Source organism: Opisthocomus hoazin, chromosome 8 (assembly GCF_030867145.1).
Source record: "Opisthocomus hoazin isolate bOpiHoa1 chromosome 8, bOpiHoa1.hap1, whole genome shotgun sequence".
Classification (NCBI taxonomy): Eukaryota; Metazoa; Chordata; class Aves; order Opisthocomiformes; family Opisthocomidae; genus Opisthocomus; species Opisthocomus hoazin.
The window spans coordinates 70,241,704-70,259,943 of NC_134421.1; the positions used below are offsets into that span (position 1 = coordinate 70,241,704).

Below are 18,240 nucleotides of genomic sequence, written 5' to 3' on the forward strand. Positions count from 1 at the left end.
TTAGTTTCTTGATTATAAATATTTTTGTCTTTGTCCAAATGCACAGACATTTCTCATCAGCCCAGTTTGTTATTTGGATATTGTGAAATTCAGAATGTGAATACATGCTGAAAAGGCTGTGAGAACCACAGAGAATCACTCCACATTTGGATTGAATGAAGATATTTAGATTAGAGAAGCGCTATGAAGACTGATAAAAAGCAAAGATGTTTTGTTCTGTTTCTTTCATAAATGTTGCTCTCCTTTCTTCTGAGAAGGCTTTCAGAAAATTCAGATCTAACCATTTCTCTTTATTTCAGGGGTCTGAATAAACAAGGCTATCAATGCAGACGTAAGAAACTTTTTGTTTGGTTGGTTACTGTCATTTTTTACTTAACCTTTTCTGAAGGCATGTTTTTACTTATGCTGTGACACACTTGTTCTTTCAGAATGTAACGCTGCCATTCATAAGAAGTGCATTGATAAAGTAATAGCCAAGTGTACAGGATCAGCAATCAATAGCAGAGAAACAATGGTATGTATTATCATTTGGCTGCTTTTAAGAAACTTGGGCGTCATTTAGACCTCTCCTACGTTGCTGTAAAACAACTTCTGATGAGGCAAAATGTGCTACTGAACTAAAGGCTGTGTGATCTGATCTGTGCCATTTTTTTTTCTTTTTTTTATGGTCCCAGTGGTTTCATTACCTCCTGCTTCTGATTTACTCAAATGCAGCCGCTGAATAAACAGTTGCTGAATCAGGACTGACATTTTTCTAATGTATGAAGTATAGCTCAGAGGGAAGTCAGGGACATGAGGTGGAGATTTACTGGAGGGAATTCTTCACTGTCTGCTGTTAGGCAGGACATCACACTGAATTTTCAAAGCAGTGCTTCAACATCCCACTGTGTGTTATCTGAGATTTCCAAGCAGTCGGCAGAAGATCTTGCATCTCCACTATTATTTGTTTTCATTTTCTCATATCAGTTTATTATAAACATTCTTTTATGTTAGTAAAAGTGGAACTTAAACTCTTGATAGGACTATTCACTTTTCCTTAATTGTGTCCCACATCTTCTTTTTCCTTCCAGTCCCACCCTGGCTCCTGTTGTCCTTCTACAGTCTTTAGAGATGAGACTCATCTCACTTGTCTTCTGACATCTCCAGGGTAGATGTATCCAACTTTGCCATCAACTTTGACTCCCTGTGTACTAAAAGAAGAAGAAAAATAGGCTATTCCAAGGAGTGATTCATGACAACAAATGTAGACATCCATTTCAGGATGGGATGAATAATTTTTAGAAGTACCACTGTTTTTCCATTGAGCATCAAGGAAGTCTGGGTCCAAAGCTGAGATGCAAGCTATCTGGTTAGATAAATCAAGCCCAGGGATGAAATTACCCAGTTCCCACTGAATTGCAGTTATTATGTGTCAAAGTTTGGCTTTGTAGATCTGAATGGCAGTTATGGATAGTTTCATCTCGATGGTCATACCCAAGGATAAAAGGGCAGTAGACATCCCATTTCCTGTGGTACAAGTTTGGTTTTCTATGCAGAGCTGAGGCGGGGAGGAGTGAACTGCCAACATAACTTTTCTCTTGCAGTTCCATAAAGAGCGGTTCAAGATTGACATGCCTCACCGCTTCAAAGTCTACAACTACAAGAGCCCGACTTTCTGTGAGCACTGCGGCACACTCCTCTGGGGCCTTGCACGGCAAGGATTGAAGTGTGATGGTGAGTCCCTGATGCATGTGGCACGACCTGAGCATGGGAGTGGGATGTTTGCCTGTAGAGAGTGGCAATCTAAAGAGCCAAATTTCACTTGCCACGTTTGTCTATGAGACCTGTATGTGGTGGTGTCCAGGGTGGTGAAAGAGTGGGCACAGGGACTGTTCTTCAAAGCGACTCATTCTCCAAGGAGAACGACCACTGCCAGCGTACAGAAAGAATATCGTCCATAAGAATGAAGAGTCACTTCCCAGAAAGGCAAAGAACATCTCAGTGCCCACCTTTGATCTTCCAAAATCACTCTCAGTATTGACTTTCATGCTCTGTTTCCACTATCAGACATACCCAAGGCATTTCACCATCTTCATAATCCTATACCAATGGGGAGACTCTGTACTGTGATTATGGTTTATCTATGAGCTGACAGACTGTGGAGTTTTGGTAGCCTGTAGCTGCAAAGGCTGATGGATGTGGAAATACAACCTTTTGCCCAAAGAAGATATAAAAAAACTTAATCTCAGTAGAGAACTAGAAGATAGCCTGAGTGCCTTCTCATGAGAACTAAATGGTGGCCAGGCTTTGAGCTGTTTACGTAGCTGATCTCTGCCCTTAGCCAACAGCAGCATGTGTTCCTGCCCAACCTAATATCAAACCCTTTACAGCCTAGCTACCCTCTGTTGTCCTGACTCCCCTTGTTCTTTCTTTCAGCATGTGGCATGAACGTCCACCACAAGTGCCAGACAAAAGTAGCAAACCTTTGTGGAGTTAACCAGAAACTAATGGCCGAAGCTCTGGCAATGATAGAGAGCACCCAGCAGGTAAATACTTTAAGCCTTGACTGGCCTGGGGAAAGGAGGTTCAATTGTTCAATCTTTGTTTCAGTGCAAGAAATAAAGGCATTGAGGGGAGCACTGTGGGTAGCAAGTTCAGAGCAAAGAATCAAAATGAGTCCTTCATGGAATGAGTAGTTATGTTCATCTCAGCACTTTGTGGAGGCCAAAAGTTTTCATGGGTTCAAGCGACAATCTCCAGTGTTCATAAAAAAGAAATCCATTCACAAATAGTAAAATGATTCATTCTGTTAATAGCAAAGCACTGCCTTTGAGTCAGGAAATCTCTGAGCTATATATCTCTGGAGATCAGGAGGATATTCTGAGGAGATGACTTTGCATGCCTGCACTCTTCTTATATCTATACCTGGTGTCTGCTTGACCCCCACTGCAGACAGGTCATGACCTGGATGGACTCTTGCTCTGATTCCATACAGTTGTATTTACATTATGTTCGTAACTGAGGTTGTGTAACAGGGTCCAAGCAGAGTAACAGAAACTTGATTTGAGTCCTTTTGCTGTCACTACCTTGCTCTGTGCTTGTGACTTGGCAGTTTGTCCTGTGACTCTCTGATCTGTTTGGAATGGAACTCCCCAGAGCAGGGACTCTCGTGAAGAGACCTGGGCCTTGGGGAGAGGATCTAGATACTGCTGTCATATAAACAACACTGTACGAACATAGAAAACTGAATTAAAAGAAGGAAAAATAGTTTCTTGCAAGCCCGAAGTCAAAAAGAATATTTCAGAGATTCCAGTTCAAAATCAGGATTTTTAGGATGCCTCTCAGCTTTTGAGAAACCTCAGAAAGGGATAAGATCCATAGGTTCCTAGTCCTCCATATTTAGGTTACTCAGGTATCCCAAGGCAGCATCTTCATACGTACAGCAGGTGGTTTTCTATCTATACCTTCCTGAGGGGCTATATATCAGGTTTAGCTCTGCATATTTCTCGCCTTTATGTGATAGGTTGTGCTCCAAACCGCCAAACAGGAGTTTTTTCTGCTCTTGCTTCTCTGTTTCCTATCTATCTGCTGTCTCTTTACAGCTCCTTGCATGGTATACTTGGAGTCAGCATTAAGGGGCAAAGAGGGCAAACACTAGATACTTTCCCCAGAATACTCTTTTTAGGTTTTGGGGATTTCTTGAGCCAGAAGTGGAGTCTTAGTGTTAAGTAGCCCTCAGAGGATTTATGTTTCATGCTTTTGTCTCATCACCTTTGAATCTAGGCAAACTCTTGCCTTCTACAATGTCTTTGTACAAGGAGTTCTTCAGACTGACATCCAGACACCATACAGTGGTGAGGCTGCAGCATGTTCCAGCCTCTAGTATTATTCCTGATTTCTCTTCAAAGAGGACGATTGGGAGGGAAGTTATTGATTGAAATGCCCTTTGTGTACATAGCCAGGGACTCTGACCCCTGTGCAAAAAAGGGATCTCTAATTCATCAGTACAAACATCTGTTAACACCCCCACACATCTTGCAGAAGTCTGTGGGTTCTTCTAGGTTACTAAACCCCTAAACGTTAGGTACAGAGATGCTCTTCTCATAAGAAAAGACCTTGTCTATAACTTGGCTTCTGTGACAGTCACACTCAAGCAGCCATGGTGTCTGTAAGATCAGAACATGACGTTTGGCTCAGAAGTCATTTGCTGTTTTCTGTAATCCAGGCCCGCTGTCAGCGTGACACTGAACAGATCTCCAGGGATGGACCTCTTGAAATTGGCTTCCCAGTCCCTGTGAAGGAGGTAACACCACTTCAGACATTGCCAGCATCTACAACAGGAAAAAAAGGTAGTTTTCCCTAGTGATGTGGGGCAGCAGGCTTTGTTAATTTTTTGGTTTATACACAGTTAAGTGGAGGTGACAAGGGTGGGAAATTTATTAGCCAGTGAATCTTTCATGCATCCTTCCAGCCTAGAGCAGGACATACCCTTTCTCATCCCAGGATATCAACAACTCTCCCCAGCCACATCCCTTTGGCATGGCAGATGCCCTGGATCCCAACCTGATTCCTTCTCTATAAACCTGCACTTCCCCCATGCTCTTCCAACCTCTGGTGACACGAGACACCAACCACCACTCATTCAGCTAACCCCTAAACTCTCTTTCTGACCTGGTACTTGAGCATACCTCATACCTCCCCTGGCAAGAATGTGTTTATTCCCTTCTTGGGACTCATAGACTGTAAAATCTGAGAACTTTAAAGAGAAACCAAGCTCTAAACAGGAGATCAGGAGTCCTTCTGATCACCATGGCCAATTCTCTTTCTGATTTCATATTTTTGGGTGGGGGTTGACAGCCAGTACCTTTGAAAACCATTGACAGATCCCCACTTCATTCACCCAGGAGCTGACCTAGGTGTCACGGCTCTCTGTGCTACAAGAGCAGATATTTAGGAGGGTGAATGAGAGAACGAGGAACAGCGTTGATTAGCAGACCTTGGACAAAGCTACTGGGGGCTCGGTGGCCTAAAACAAAAACTGCGGTTTCCTAGGGAGATCCCTTGTTTGTTCGCTTTCTGCTTGAGTCACAGAACTCTGAATATTAAGAGAAAAAATGTCACCATCTTTCGTTAGACTCGTGTGGCCCACGTAAAAGGTCATTTCAGGACTCCTCCAGCTTTACAGTTTGTGGTGTCCCTCCAAGCACTGTACTGTAACTGCAGCAGACCTGTGATGGCACTGACATGATGTTTTTCTGCCTTACACAAGCTTTAAAATGCATCTACCAGAAAGGGGAGGGAAAAAAAAAGAAGAGTACAAGTGAATCAATACTTAAACCTAGGGAGGGCTGGGACAGTGGGTCCTCACCTCCAACTCTAAACAAGGGTCAAGCTGAGAACCCAAGCCCCACCTTCATCCACTTTCTAAATGAGAGTTAATATTGCCCTGTGAGGAGATAATATCCTGGAAGCTGGACCTACAGCAAAATACCAGAAGGCACTGATTAAAGCAGGGCAGAGCCACATTATACCAGTGCTCTGGGTTGGGGACTGTGCAGCACCAAGCTATCAAGACTCAGAGGCTGGTTTTTGTACCTTGTGAGCTAAAGGGACAGTGCCCTTTGGCCCCAAGGAAAAATAAATTATGTCCCCATCTGAGCTTCTTTTCTTTCTTTTCTACGAGTAGAACTGGCTATGCTGATGTGAATCAGTAAAGCCCCAAATGGTTTCGCGTCTGGTTTGCTTGTGGGTCTGTTTGTCTGCTGAGTAGTGTTCTCACTGTTCAGCAGTTTAGGACAGTGCAACAAATGCACACTTGAATGCATGGGATAAATCTGGTAAGGGATGGGATCTCTTGGAAGTTCACGTACGTCCAAGTGAATGGAGTATGGAAGAAACTCAGTCCACTCCAGGACAGCCGGAGTACTTGATCAGAGCTTCACATATGAAGCAGGGACCCAGTATGAAAATGTTGTCCCATCTTTTCACACGCTAACTTCGCCAAGGGTCTTGTAAAGGCCTCAAAAAAAAAAAAGGGATCACATCATAATGGAAAACAGCAAGAAGGAATGAAGAATACAAGCACCCAGAAATGAAGGATTTGGTCATGTTTTGCTGCCACAAGACAGAAAGATAGGTTAAGGAGTTTGTAAAGTGGGAGTAATGCCACTGAAGAAGATGGAGTTACAATGGGGTGAAATTTCCTCTGGAGAGAAAGCAATGTGGGAGCAGAGGCAATCTACTTAGTAGATGTGGCCACCAAATTTCCATTTATTTGAAATATCCTTTTAAAACTCTAAACACAATACCTGTAAGTGTTCTGGGGATTTTCTGCTCATTTCCAGGGGTTTATTTGAATACTTTTATGTGTGTTGCAGAGCCACAGGGCATCTCCTGGGAGACTCCGGTGGAGGGCACAGTGAAGGGAGAGTCTCTGATAGAGTCAGACTTGGGAGAACAGCCCCAGGAGCAGCAAGAGCACCAAGTGCAGCTTAAACTAACCATTGAAGATTTTGTCCTGCACAAGATGCTGGGGAAGGGCAGTTTTGGCAAGGTAAGCATCAGGGGACTAGATGCCACTGCACAGATATGCATATTGCTTATTATGGCACTAAATAGCACGAGGCTTGAAGACCAGTTAGGAGAAAAAACATCATCAAAGAACCCTTACTCTGGCATGGCTGATTCTTGGACCCGGTTTTCTCCTTGCTTCGGACAAAGATCTTCCTTGCCTTTCCCTCTGTCCCATTAGTTGCTGTCTCATGACAAGACAGGAAAGCAGCTGAATAAAGCTGCTGTTTCTCCTTCTGTGCAGGCTGAGAGGGCCTGGGCATCCACAGAGAGCTCTGTGGATCATCTCTGTTCTGTCCCCCTTGATGCATCTACTTCTGCCATCTTAGCTGAGCAAGCTCGGAGAGAGGCAGAAGCATTAGCTGAAAAGGCGAGTGTGGATCATCTCTCCTCTACAAAGCAGCAGATCCCCAGCTGGGATCGCTGACTGCTCTTTCCCATCTCTGATTTGAGCCAGAGCATAAAGCAAATTTTGCAACAGCCAAGAATTTGTGCTTTTGAAACAGGAACCACCTGTTTTCAGTGGATTCATTAATCCTGATGAGTTCTGGATTGTTCCTCCTTCTTGCAGATGTCCCCTGAAAGGGGATTCATGTTACTCGGTGCCAGGGCAGAGCTGCATGAAGCAGTTTCAGAGGAACTTACTGTTGCGTTTTCACAGCCAATAAGGAGAATGAGTATCATTATGCATCTCATTGCTCGGATCCCAAACCTTTCCAAGGTGGAAACTGTACCTTAAAGAAAGGCTGCTTTTTGCATGCTAAGTGAGCTGGAGCAATTGCTGCAGCCAGTTCTTAAACTGGTGAAATATTGTCTGTGTTGGCTTTCCAATACCTGAAAACACTTGGCATGTCTACACTTTTCATGGGAAGCAGAGCTGAGACATCTGAGTTAGAGCTAAGCCGAACTACTCCAAACTCCACAGCCGAGACTAACCTGGACTCAAGAGCATAGATATCATAGAAACATTTACATTGGAAGGAAAGGACCTCTGGAGGTCATCTAGTCCAACCTGCTGCTCAGAACAGGTCTAATCAGATAAGGTTGCTCGGTGGCTTGTCTAGTCAAGTCTTGAATACAAGCAAGTTCTATAGCTTGCTTCAGCGCCCTGTGTTAGCATGGACTCTCCAAGCTTGCAGATGTCTGCATCTCTCTGCAGTGCACCATGTGGGTGTGAAGGAGATGGGCTATTTCATGCCCTTCTGCAACAAACCTTACCCACAAGTTTCCTGTGTAGGTGTTCCTCCCAGTGCCGTTATTTGCTTGGAGCAAGACTCACTTCCCCATAGAGGGGACAGGGTGTGCAGATCTCTGTGCCTGGGGGGGTCTCTCCAGCTCTGTATGGGCCAGGGAGCTTGAAGGCCAGACCCGTGAGCAAAAGCCCCCTCTGCATGAGGTCTAGCATTGCCCACCTTGGAAGTCACAGCACAACTCACAAAGGTACTGTGTTCCCCAGTTCACCCCAGGAGAACAGAGCCTTGCACAAAAATGGGGGTAAAAAGGGTGTCTGCAGCATCAGCACTGTTAGCATTTCTGGTCATTCACTGCAGAGACAGAGGCAGGGTCTAGGCTCTACTCTCTGTCTGGTGCTACAAAGTGAAATGCAGCAGTAGCCAAAAGGGTAGACAAAACTTTTGTCAGGCCTAAAACGTGTCTGAGCTTACTCGGTAAATAGTGTCTGGTAGAGAACTTCAAAGGCCTCTTTGATGAATCTTACACTTTTATTCAGTCTATGGCAGATAGCATTGACAGGCTGTTAGCATGAAGATAAGGACTGGCACTGCTTTCCAGTGGAGAATTCATTGCTCTAAAGTCTCCAGAAAATCATTCTTGGCTGCTCTGTGTCTCTGTTTTCCTGTCCGTAAAGATAGATAGAGGTCCAAAACTCCTCTGAGATGTGTTTTGCTCTTCTCAGAGAAGAAGTCCTGCAGAAGCACAGGGGATCCAGCCTGTTTGCTCAGGCCTCCTGCTGACTGGGAGGAAGGGGAGAAAGCCAAATCTGATACAGATCAGTCAAACTACTGGTGGACATGAGTTTACACCTGCTGAGGATCTGGTGCAGGGCATTTGCATTTCACATGTTGACAAAGAAATATTCTATGTTTTGTTATTTAAAGGCAGAAAACAGGAAATGTATCTCATGAGCATTTGCATAAAGATAGTTTCTGTTATCAGAAGAGTTTGGCCCTCCGACATGTCCTGTCCATACAGGCACGTAGCCCCTGCTCTTGTAATCAACAAGACCTTCTCATCCTTCCCGGGGGTGCAGCTTCATAAAACTATTCTGGGTGTGGGGAACAAACTCAAAATCTACAAAGTCTTAATGGCAGAATTGGACCTCAGACATCAGCTTTTCTAAGGTCTGCCCTAGTCAATTCCCCAGAGCTCAGCTTCCATCTTCACACAGCTCTGTTGCCAGCTCTGAGAGAAGAGCATTGCTCTTTCTGAGCAGCTGTTTCCACCCTAGGTCTTCCTCGCCGAGCTGAAGAGCACAGATCAGTATTTTGCTGTGAAAGCCCTGAAAAAGGATGTGGTGCTGATGGATGACGATGTTGAATGTACGATGGTGGAGAAGAGAGTCCTCTCCTTAGCTTGGGAGCACCCATTCTTGACTCATGTCTTCTGTACTTTCCAGACCAAGGTAAGACAAGGATCTGTCACCTTCCTCCATGGGCTGAGGATCCTTTGCTGAAATACGGATACTTGGTGAAGTGCTTACGTCTGCTAGATGTTAGGGATTAGCTTGGACATGAAGTGGTGCTAAGGGAAGGGATCTTCAGGTCAGCCACTTGGGAAATGGCTCTAGAAATTGCATCTGCCTTCCTCACATGAACCTGGGGGGTGCATTTGTGATTTATGGCATCCAAGACTGGTTGAGGTGGCTATGCAGAGACTCACTACTAAAATCTGTGTCCCAGTACCCTAGGCTGAGGCTGTGAGAAGGTTGCATCCACAGCCAGGGCGCAGATGTGCCCATATTGGTGTTATCTAAACCTCTTGGACCACACAGTGGTATGCTGCAGCAACCAGCCTGGATCAGAGCTAACTCAAGAAACTCTGGTTATGGAAAGTAAACATGCTGTCATTCTCTTTGGGATGCTTCTTTGCCCCCAGTAACTGTTAAGTTGCATCAGACTCTTCCTAATTCATGCAGGACCACTGGTCATGAAGCCTGCAGTTCGGAAGGACAGCACAAAGCATCTTCACCTGAAATCCTGCTTAGGCCTCCAAACCAAAATTGAAGGACCATTTAAGTGATGTATATACCTTTATGGCCCTACATGGCAATGAACCACCAACTGATTAACTTTCCAGAGCCTTGTCTATAGCCATAAACAATCATCTTAACAGTAAAGCACACACAAGGCATAGAAAAAACTGAGGGAAGGAAATTTGAAAGATTGTCTTGTCTATCCAACCTACCCAAACCACTCCTGAGAGGTGTTTGTGGTCCCAAAGCTCAAATACAGAAGAACATCACTCTCTCATGGCTGCTTGTTCAGGGTTTTGTCAGCATGCTCCCTGTCCCTGCTTAGTCCCGGGATTTATCGATACAAAATACTGCTCGGTGTGAGGTTAGGACCTGCTCAGAAAGAGTCTGGCTGCTTCTGCAGGGTCAGGAGAAACAAATATAACCTCTGTGGTATATCCCTGTTGCCCGTGGGATGCAGCACCTGTTTAAAGACAGATTAAATTTATGACAGAGAACGTCTGGGAACTGCCATAGGCAATGTGACACTGAGCCCAGGCATTCATGTTTAACCGTTTCGGGACTGTCAGTGAGCACAGCATGTCCTGGGAGTGGATCCTTGCCTGGAAAGGAAAGGAATTAATTCCCTTTATTTCAGGCCAGATTTCAGTGGAAAGTATAAATGACCCAACTCCAAAAGCAAGGAAATTCAAGACTTAATGAAAAAGACAAAATATTCATAACAATCACAGCTCTACAACAGAGCTTATGCTCCAGGGAGAGCTGCTTGTGGTGTCTGTAGCTCCAGGTGCCCAAGGAGAGGTTGACAGATGCCAGCGGCTGGCTTGCATGCAGCAGCAGAACCGTCTTGCCTGTGGTCCAGCCCTGGTCCAACCCTGGTCTGGCAGCTGGAGGTCAGGTGCAGGATGGATACAACAGTGGCAGCCTGCAGCTCTGGTTTCGGGCAGTGCATGCAAGTGTCCGTTTTTCTCATGAGACAGCAGCAAGCAGATGAGAGACATAACAGAGTCACGCCAGGAGCCAGATGGGATTTACCGACCGTTTAGGGGGAACTATGCTTCCAGCTGTGGCTGAGACAAGGAAAACGTGCAGGAAGGAAAAGCAAGGAGTGCCTGAAAAATTCATGGGTGCCAGGCTCAGCAAGACAAGTGATCTTTTCCTACACTGTCTTACAGGCAGCATCACAGTATTGCCCTCTTGATGTATACAAAGAATCTCCATCCATCTCATCCCAAGTCAACATTGCCACTTTAAAGTTATTTGATCTCTCCGTTTCGCCCTCAAGTTCACAGAGAGAGAAGCTGGAATGTGGCTGCCCAGGCCAAAGCTGCTCTGGGCTGTGATTGATTTCTAGCTTGTGTTGCTCTCCTTTGACCTTTGCAAGGCAAGCGGCGATCGCTCAACGCATGAAAGTCATTCAGAGCAGGAGAGCTGCAACAAGCCATGGACGGTCTTTCACAGCTGAAAGAACAGCAAGGTTCAGTCGCAATATCTTTTAAAGCAATCATTTTAGAAGCCAGGACACTGCTGTGTCTGGACTTTAATATTGAAAACTTGAATTTTCAATGGAAAAAATGAAAATTTGTTTTTAAGATTTCACTGGATAGATCAGTAGTTTCAAACAGAAATACATGTGTCAATGAGGTTCTGAATCTCTAATGCTTTGACTCACGAGGTTTCTGAGCCATTCTAAGGTACTGAGTGCCCCTGCAAGGGACAGCAAAAGCAGGAATATTCCTATATTGAAAGAAGAACCGCCGTAATCCCCATGTCTCCAGAGGGAAAAAAAGTCAAGTAATCTGTTGACAGTTCTCTGAACTCTGGGATGAGTTTCTTCCTCGCCTTAACCCAAATAATCAGTGAATATTGAAATATATAAAGCCTGACAGCACTTCAGAGAGGTTTTTGTAGGCACCAGGTACCCAATGCTTCTTTTTATTCTTGCGGAGGCTAAATGATCAGTGCTTTCGAAACTCAGAACGCTTGTCACGTTTTGCTACATGAGAATAAATTCAAATGCATTTTTTTTCCCCGATCTGTTTTTGATCTTGACTGTTTTATTTTACTGCGGTAATGTTTGCATCCAGATATTCAGCTGACATAATTACATAGTGTGAGTTTTAACAACAAGCTCAGAGAGCTGTTCTGTTGTATTAGACTTGAAGGGACACTGTTATGTTAAAGAGGAGGAAAAACATTTTTATAATTCTGTGAAATCCCAAAATTAGTAATGCCAAAACAATGACTAGCATCCCAGTGCTGATGTTTTATTCTTCTTTTTGCATTTTACTGATCTTCTGTGATAAAAATAGGCTTTCCCGTTTTGAAAGTCACTGTTGTTTCAAACTGTTTTGTTACTTCGTTGGCGAAGTTTTTATGCACATCCTTTACCTAAATGCAAATGAAGTCCTTAGGCATTTTGTCTCGTAGCCCAAAAGAGCAACTCAGAAGACTATCTCAACCCAAGAAAGAAGTAATCTTTCTTGTAATTTAAAAGGAAATGTTATGGGAACATTTGTTTTCTGCTTTACTAATGTATTATATCTTCTCTAAGTCCTGGTGATGAGCCATTATCACATGCTGTGCTGTTTTAATGTGCTTAATACTGACTTTAAAATCTCTTACATTGGCAGGAAGGAGAAAAGGATTGTAAATAAGGAGTGTGATCCTAATTTAAAGATTCTTAGGCTTTAAAATGTTTTCCATGAGTATTTTCAGGAGATTTCTCATTAATATATCTCCTTGAAGGAAACCGCAATTCCTGGAAGATTTTCCAGGGGCAATTTCATTTTTATTCTATCTTTATCTTGCTGTTAGAGGGACAGGGCTGAATTATTTGACCTGAATCAGAGCGTGTAGATTGGCCCATGTGCATTTCACACCCATTCAGTGTTCAGCTCCATTGGCTTGCTGTGCCACTGACCTTCTGAGCAGCCCTGGATCAGGCCCACATGCCCTCCTTTCTGACCACAGCATGGCTGGGGTATGCTGATGCGTTGCAGGAGAAGTCATCCTGCAGGGAAGTGAGGTTGGAAGCCTTGACTTCCAGCACTGCTGAACCACCGAAGCACAACAAAGTATTGGATGGACTAAACTAAAAGCACAACAAAAATCTGGGTCACAGGATGAGGCGTCCTATGAGGTCAGACCAGATATTTTTGTAGCCAGCATCCAGTTTTTGGCATTGACCAGGAAGGAAGGGTAAGGAAGAGAGTACAGGGCAACACAGGGATTTTTCCCTTGTACAAACCATCTCAGAATCACAGAATCACAGAATAGTAGGGGTTGGAAGGGACCTCTGTGGGTCATCTAGTCCAACCCCCCCGCCGAAGCAGGGTCACCTACAGCAGGCTGCACAGGACCTTGTCCAGGCGGGTCTTGAATATCTCCAGAGAAGGAGACTCCACAACCTCCCTGGGCAGCCTGTTCCAGTGCTCCGTCACCCTCAGAGAGAAGAAGTTCCTCCTCATGTTCAGACGGAACTTCCTGTGCCTCAGTTTGTGCCCATTACCCCTTGTCCTGTCACTGGGCACCACTGAAAAGAGCTTGGCCCCATCCTCCTGACACCCACCCTTCAGATATTTGTAGGCATTTATAAGGTCCCCTCGCAGCCTTCTCTTCTTCAGGCTGAACAAGCCCAGTTCCCTCAACCTCTCCTCGTAGTGGAGATGCTCCAGTCCCCTCACCATCCTTGTAGCCCTCCGCTGGACTCTCTCCAGTAGCTCTTCATCCTTCTTGAACTGGGGAGCCCAGAACTGGACACAGTACTCCAGATGAGGCCTCACCAGGGCAGTGTAGAGGGGAAGGAGAACCTCCCTTGTCCTGCTGGCCACACTCTTCTTGATGCACCCCAGGATCCCATTGGCCTTCTTGGCAGCCAGGGCACACTGCTGGCTCATAGTTAACCTGTCGTCCACCAGGACACCCAGGTCCCTGTCCGCAGAGCTGCTCTCCAGCAGGTCCACCCCAAGCCTGTACTGGTGCATGAGGTTGTTCCTCCATCTCATGCCTTGGTGTTCAGCCATTTGGGAAACACAATCTTGAAGCTTCAATTTTTCTAGGTCTCCATCCTCCTAGTACTTTGGGGAGGATAAGTCAGCTTGGAAACATCTGATTCAAGGCTAGTTAGCCAAATTTGAGCCAGCTGATGGTAAATCTGAGGAAGAACTGGGAAGTTTCAAGAGGCTTTGGGGATTTTAGCTCTTGCAACCAGCAGGCAGGAAAACTGGCAAGGTCTTATTCAGTCCTGGCCAAAATTTCAACATGGTTCAGTAGAAACAGCAGCGCCTCAGCAGAGCTTTGGGATTTCAACAAGGTTCTGCCAGAGAAGGTGTGAGCAGCTGTAATTATAACATCAAAAATAGGAAGTCTTTACAAGACACTTCTAGGTGGTGTCAGCCCATGTGGCATGAACAGGTGGAGTGCATTGGCATGGAGAAGAGGCGGCCAGCTCACAAGCATGGGTTTTTTAAGTGACAAATGACAGGCATATTCAATGCACATATTCTAATTATCTAATGATGTTGTCCAGCTCTGAGGAAAATCAGCCCAAAATGCGTTCAACTTTGCCTGAGATTTCTAAAAGTCTGCAGTGTAGCTGCACTTTGTCCTGAAAAAAAGTTGACTTCTTGAAATAAAAATGTTACTTTTCCCCCCCTATTTTTCAGCTGATAAAATACCTTTTTTTTTCAGAAATTTGAATGCTTTTTGTTTAGTTTTTGGCCTGGTGATTTTTTTTATCCCAAATTTTCCCAGAATATTTTTTCTAGCCTTGAGAATATTAGTTTCTTTCCAAGATCCCTCCCAATACTTGTAGGGAAAGCCACTTTCTCTTGCACAACAGGGCTGATAGTAACTCTGTTTACCACTGTGAATGGTGTACTCCACCTGCTCTGAGCTGTGAAAAAGGGTCCTGAGATCCCAGAAGCTGTTGCCAGCCATTTCTGCACCTCTATTTGTACACACGTATTTTTACATATATGTATAAATATATTCATATGCCTTGTACCAAGTAGATGGGCACACAAAGCTAAGCATCCCAAATGAGCAGTTTAACATGCAGTCAAAAATGTGACAATGCAAAGATTAGAACAAAAAGTAAATTGTGAGATCAGGGACTGTACTGAATTATGTGACAGCTGTAAGAAATGCTGCCATCTCCAGAAGAGAGACTGATATTACACAAGAGGGAAAAAAAGAACTCTTTAAACCAGAGAACAAAATTAAACCTGGGGTTGCTTTAATCTGTAACAAATTGGCTTTGCTTGTCCCCAGATGGTGCAAATGGCGATGTTAATACCTCCTGTGCTCGCCTATGAGCAAGGAGTGATCCTGCATTAACTCATGGGAACAGATGCAGTGAGGAACACATGTGCTGTGTGTGTTCCCACTAGATGGGATGCTGTGATGGGACTGCAACACTCACTGGGCAGCTTGGTGGAGAAGGTCTGAGAGGCCTTCGGCTCCCATCTACCCCATGAAATAAAATAGATTCGAAGCATGGATGAGCACCCAGACTGGGCTGGGCTGAGCTGTGTGAAAATGTGAGACAAGAATCAGCTGCAGGAATTGCATGGTGTCGAAGTTTTCTCTTGGCAAGGGCCAACATAATTCATTGGGCATGCAGTGGGGTTAGGTCAACTAATATGTGTTGTGGAGCCTTCTCCACATGGAGCCATTTGCTAGGGTAACTCGTCTAAGTAAGGGTAAAGCCGCACTGTCCTGCAGCATTAATTATTCTGATATTCATCATCTTGGAAGCCCTGGGAAGAAGAATATCTGCTCTTCAGTAAATGGCGTTAAATTGTGTATTTGTATGTATGCAAGTGCTTTCAAATGCAAAGAAAACAAAATCTGAAAATCTCTGCAGAAAAGTGCTCTGGAGGGCTCCCAGCTGGTTTGAGAATTTTAAGAGCCTGTTATAGGATTTACCTTCAAAAAAGATCAATTTAAATGCTGCCTGCCTTTATACTCATTGTTTATAAAGTTGAAAGCATCTCTGATAGTGACTATTCATTCTCACAGCAGTTGCATGCAGAACAGAAGCAGGTTGGTTTAACTCCATCCCTGCCATCTCTTGGAGAAACAGAGGGAGTGGGTGACTCTGCAGAGAGGAGCTCAGCTCAGCACAGGCACTGAGGGACTGATGGGGCAAGAAATTCATTTCCTGCAGTAACCAAGGCTTTCAGCACCTGGCAGGACTGAGTTGACTAGGGAACCAGGTTATTTTGTGTACAGGATGCACACATGTATGTGTCTGTGTGTCCTACAACATCACGTCACATGGTTCTGTATGCTGTAGGAGAAGCTCTTCATCCTCCCACAAAGTGGTTTGTCACATTCCCTCTGTTATGGTGGAGGAGGCCCCTGGAAGATGATCTAGAGTAGGGAATGGCTGACATATGGATATCCTCAAGACAACTAGTGCCAGCTATCCTGGGGCAGTGTCCGTCACTGAGTGCAGGAAATGCAGTCCTCCTTGAGCTCTGTGGTTGTAAAAGATGGCCCCAAACTCTGCCAAGAGACCGGACTTGTTTTGTTCAGTTGTGAGAGCCTGGAACTGTGACCAGAAGTTTGACCTGAGTGTTTGCTGCCTGAGGATGCTCTCACGGATGGTCACAAGTCGTCTGTCATCTGTCTGCAAGGCAGGCAGGTAGGAAGAATGTGAGGAGCTCTTCCCAAACCTTCTTCAGAGATGTTTAGGTCTCATCACCGATGAACAGCATTCCTGTTTGTTTGCTTAGCATCCCTGAGCTTGGACCATCAAAGGGGATAAGAACATGATAAAGTCATGCCATCCCAGCAACCACAGCTTGAGAAATACCCACTTAACCCATGCTCACCTGCTTCAGATACTGACAGACTTCAGAGCCTGGCAGTAGCGGACAGGAACGGTCAGATAACTTTCCCAGGACAAGAGGAAGTGTAGGTCAGAGCCTGTCTGCAAACAAGTCCTCCATGCCGTTGTGACCTTTTAACCTCTAGCACACTGTTGAATTGTCAGTGGTTTCAGTCATGGGTTTTGCCACTTCCCATTTTTAACATGTTCAACGGCTCTGTAGATCTCAGACTTAAAAAGCTGTCTCCAATAATTTGTTGCGTCTTACACTGCTTGGTTACATCTTGCTACACAAAATGGTGTACTTGGGGCTGATCTCAAGCAACTTTTCTCCATGGGCTGTTCCGGACAACTGACCTTTGTAAGAAGCAAGGGGAACTTCCAAGACTCAGAGTAGAAAATTCAGAGTGATGTCATCTTTCTTTACAACACCATTTATGTACTGCTCTGTACCATCTGGTAGATCATGAACTTCAGTATTAATCAGGCCTAAGTCTAGTTTGTAGTCTTCAGCTGCATAGCTTTAGACAGTTGAGCATCTGAGTTCATATAATGACCATTGGATGCCAATTAATCTGACAGGTTGTCCATATTTTCTTTCGTTAGATGGCAGAAGGATACTGCCAAAGTCCTCAGTTTCAGGTTAGATTAGCCAGTTCAGTTAAACAAGTGCATCAGATGGTTGCTCAAATCCAAGAGCAAGCAAAGCACGACTGCTGAATAAATGTGAACTTCAAGCTATGCTTAAATATGTCTGATAACCTGTAACCAAACTCCATGGACTTTCCAGGGAAACCCAGGGCTTTTCTCTTTCCCAGCCCACTGAAGCTGCGTCTGGCCCATTTGAAGACCCATGAAGTTTCTTCTGTCCCCACGTGATACACGTGGCTGCTGGTCTCTTGTTGGCTAGACCTCATCACATCCCTGTGTACCTTCACAAAGAGCATCTGTTCAAGTGTTTTGCTGAATGGGCTTCTGAGCTTACATTGCTTCCAAGGTTTATGCAAATGTGTACTAAATTGCCCAGCTCCTTTTGCCCTTCTTACTTGCTTAAACTGACTTAAGTGCACAAACTTTTACAGATGCAAGACCGGAAAACCTGCATCCGTTTGGTTTATTGGCAAAATTTATGTTCTTTCCCTGGGAGGTCAGATCTGGCCCTGTGCTTGTTGGTTGACAGGTGGGGTTTCCAGCCAGACATCCATTTAAACAAGAGTACTGTAATTAAAAGGATCTGGCTAAAGAAATTGCACAAATTAGAGCAGACAGCTGTTATTTGAAAGGAACAAGCACTGTTGTTTTTTTAAACAGCCAGCTCTTGGCTTGCTGCCAGAAATGCTTACATTAGATCTTATGGAGAAATATCTTCCTTCAACTGTTAAAAATATAAGTGAAAAGAACTCTATTTCCCCCTCAAAGAAATTGTGATGGGCAATAGGCAACAAAGGGAAGATATTAATGAACTTTGGCATCGCCTGGAGATGACTAACTTCAGATGTGTACAGAACAGAGGGAGGCTTTTGAGAAAAAAAATAATGCATCCATTTCATTTTATTCATGGATTTATGCACAAAAGCTGAGATTCCTGCAATAGAAGTTTAAAATGGGAACATAACTCATTGCACGGATACTCTTCTTCCAG

General features: G+C 44.5%; 1 protein-coding gene across 5 annotated transcripts in view; it reads left to right on the plus strand.

Moving 5' to 3' along the window:
• The window catches only part of PRKCQ (protein kinase C theta), a 69,274-nt gene that overhangs the window by 31,505 nt on the left and 19,529 nt on the right, over window positions 1-18,240 (plus strand). For 4 of the 5 annotated variants that reach the window (XM_075428157.1, XM_075428160.1, XM_075428158.1 and 1 more), the window contains 7 exons: window positions 300-331; window positions 429-514; window positions 1,584-1,713; window positions 2,416-2,525; window positions 4,205-4,328; window positions 6,357-6,532; window positions 9,017-9,190. In XM_075428157.1, coding sequence (XP_075284272.1) covers window positions 300-331; window positions 429-514; window positions 1,584-1,713; window positions 2,416-2,525; window positions 4,205-4,328; window positions 6,357-6,532; window positions 9,017-9,190 — 832 coding nt within the window. The remainder of the gene's footprint in view (window positions 1-299; window positions 332-428; window positions 515-1,583; window positions 1,714-2,415; window positions 2,526-4,204; window positions 4,329-6,356; window positions 6,533-9,016; window positions 9,191-18,240) is intronic. The other variant, XM_075428162.1, reaches the window with a different exon arrangement.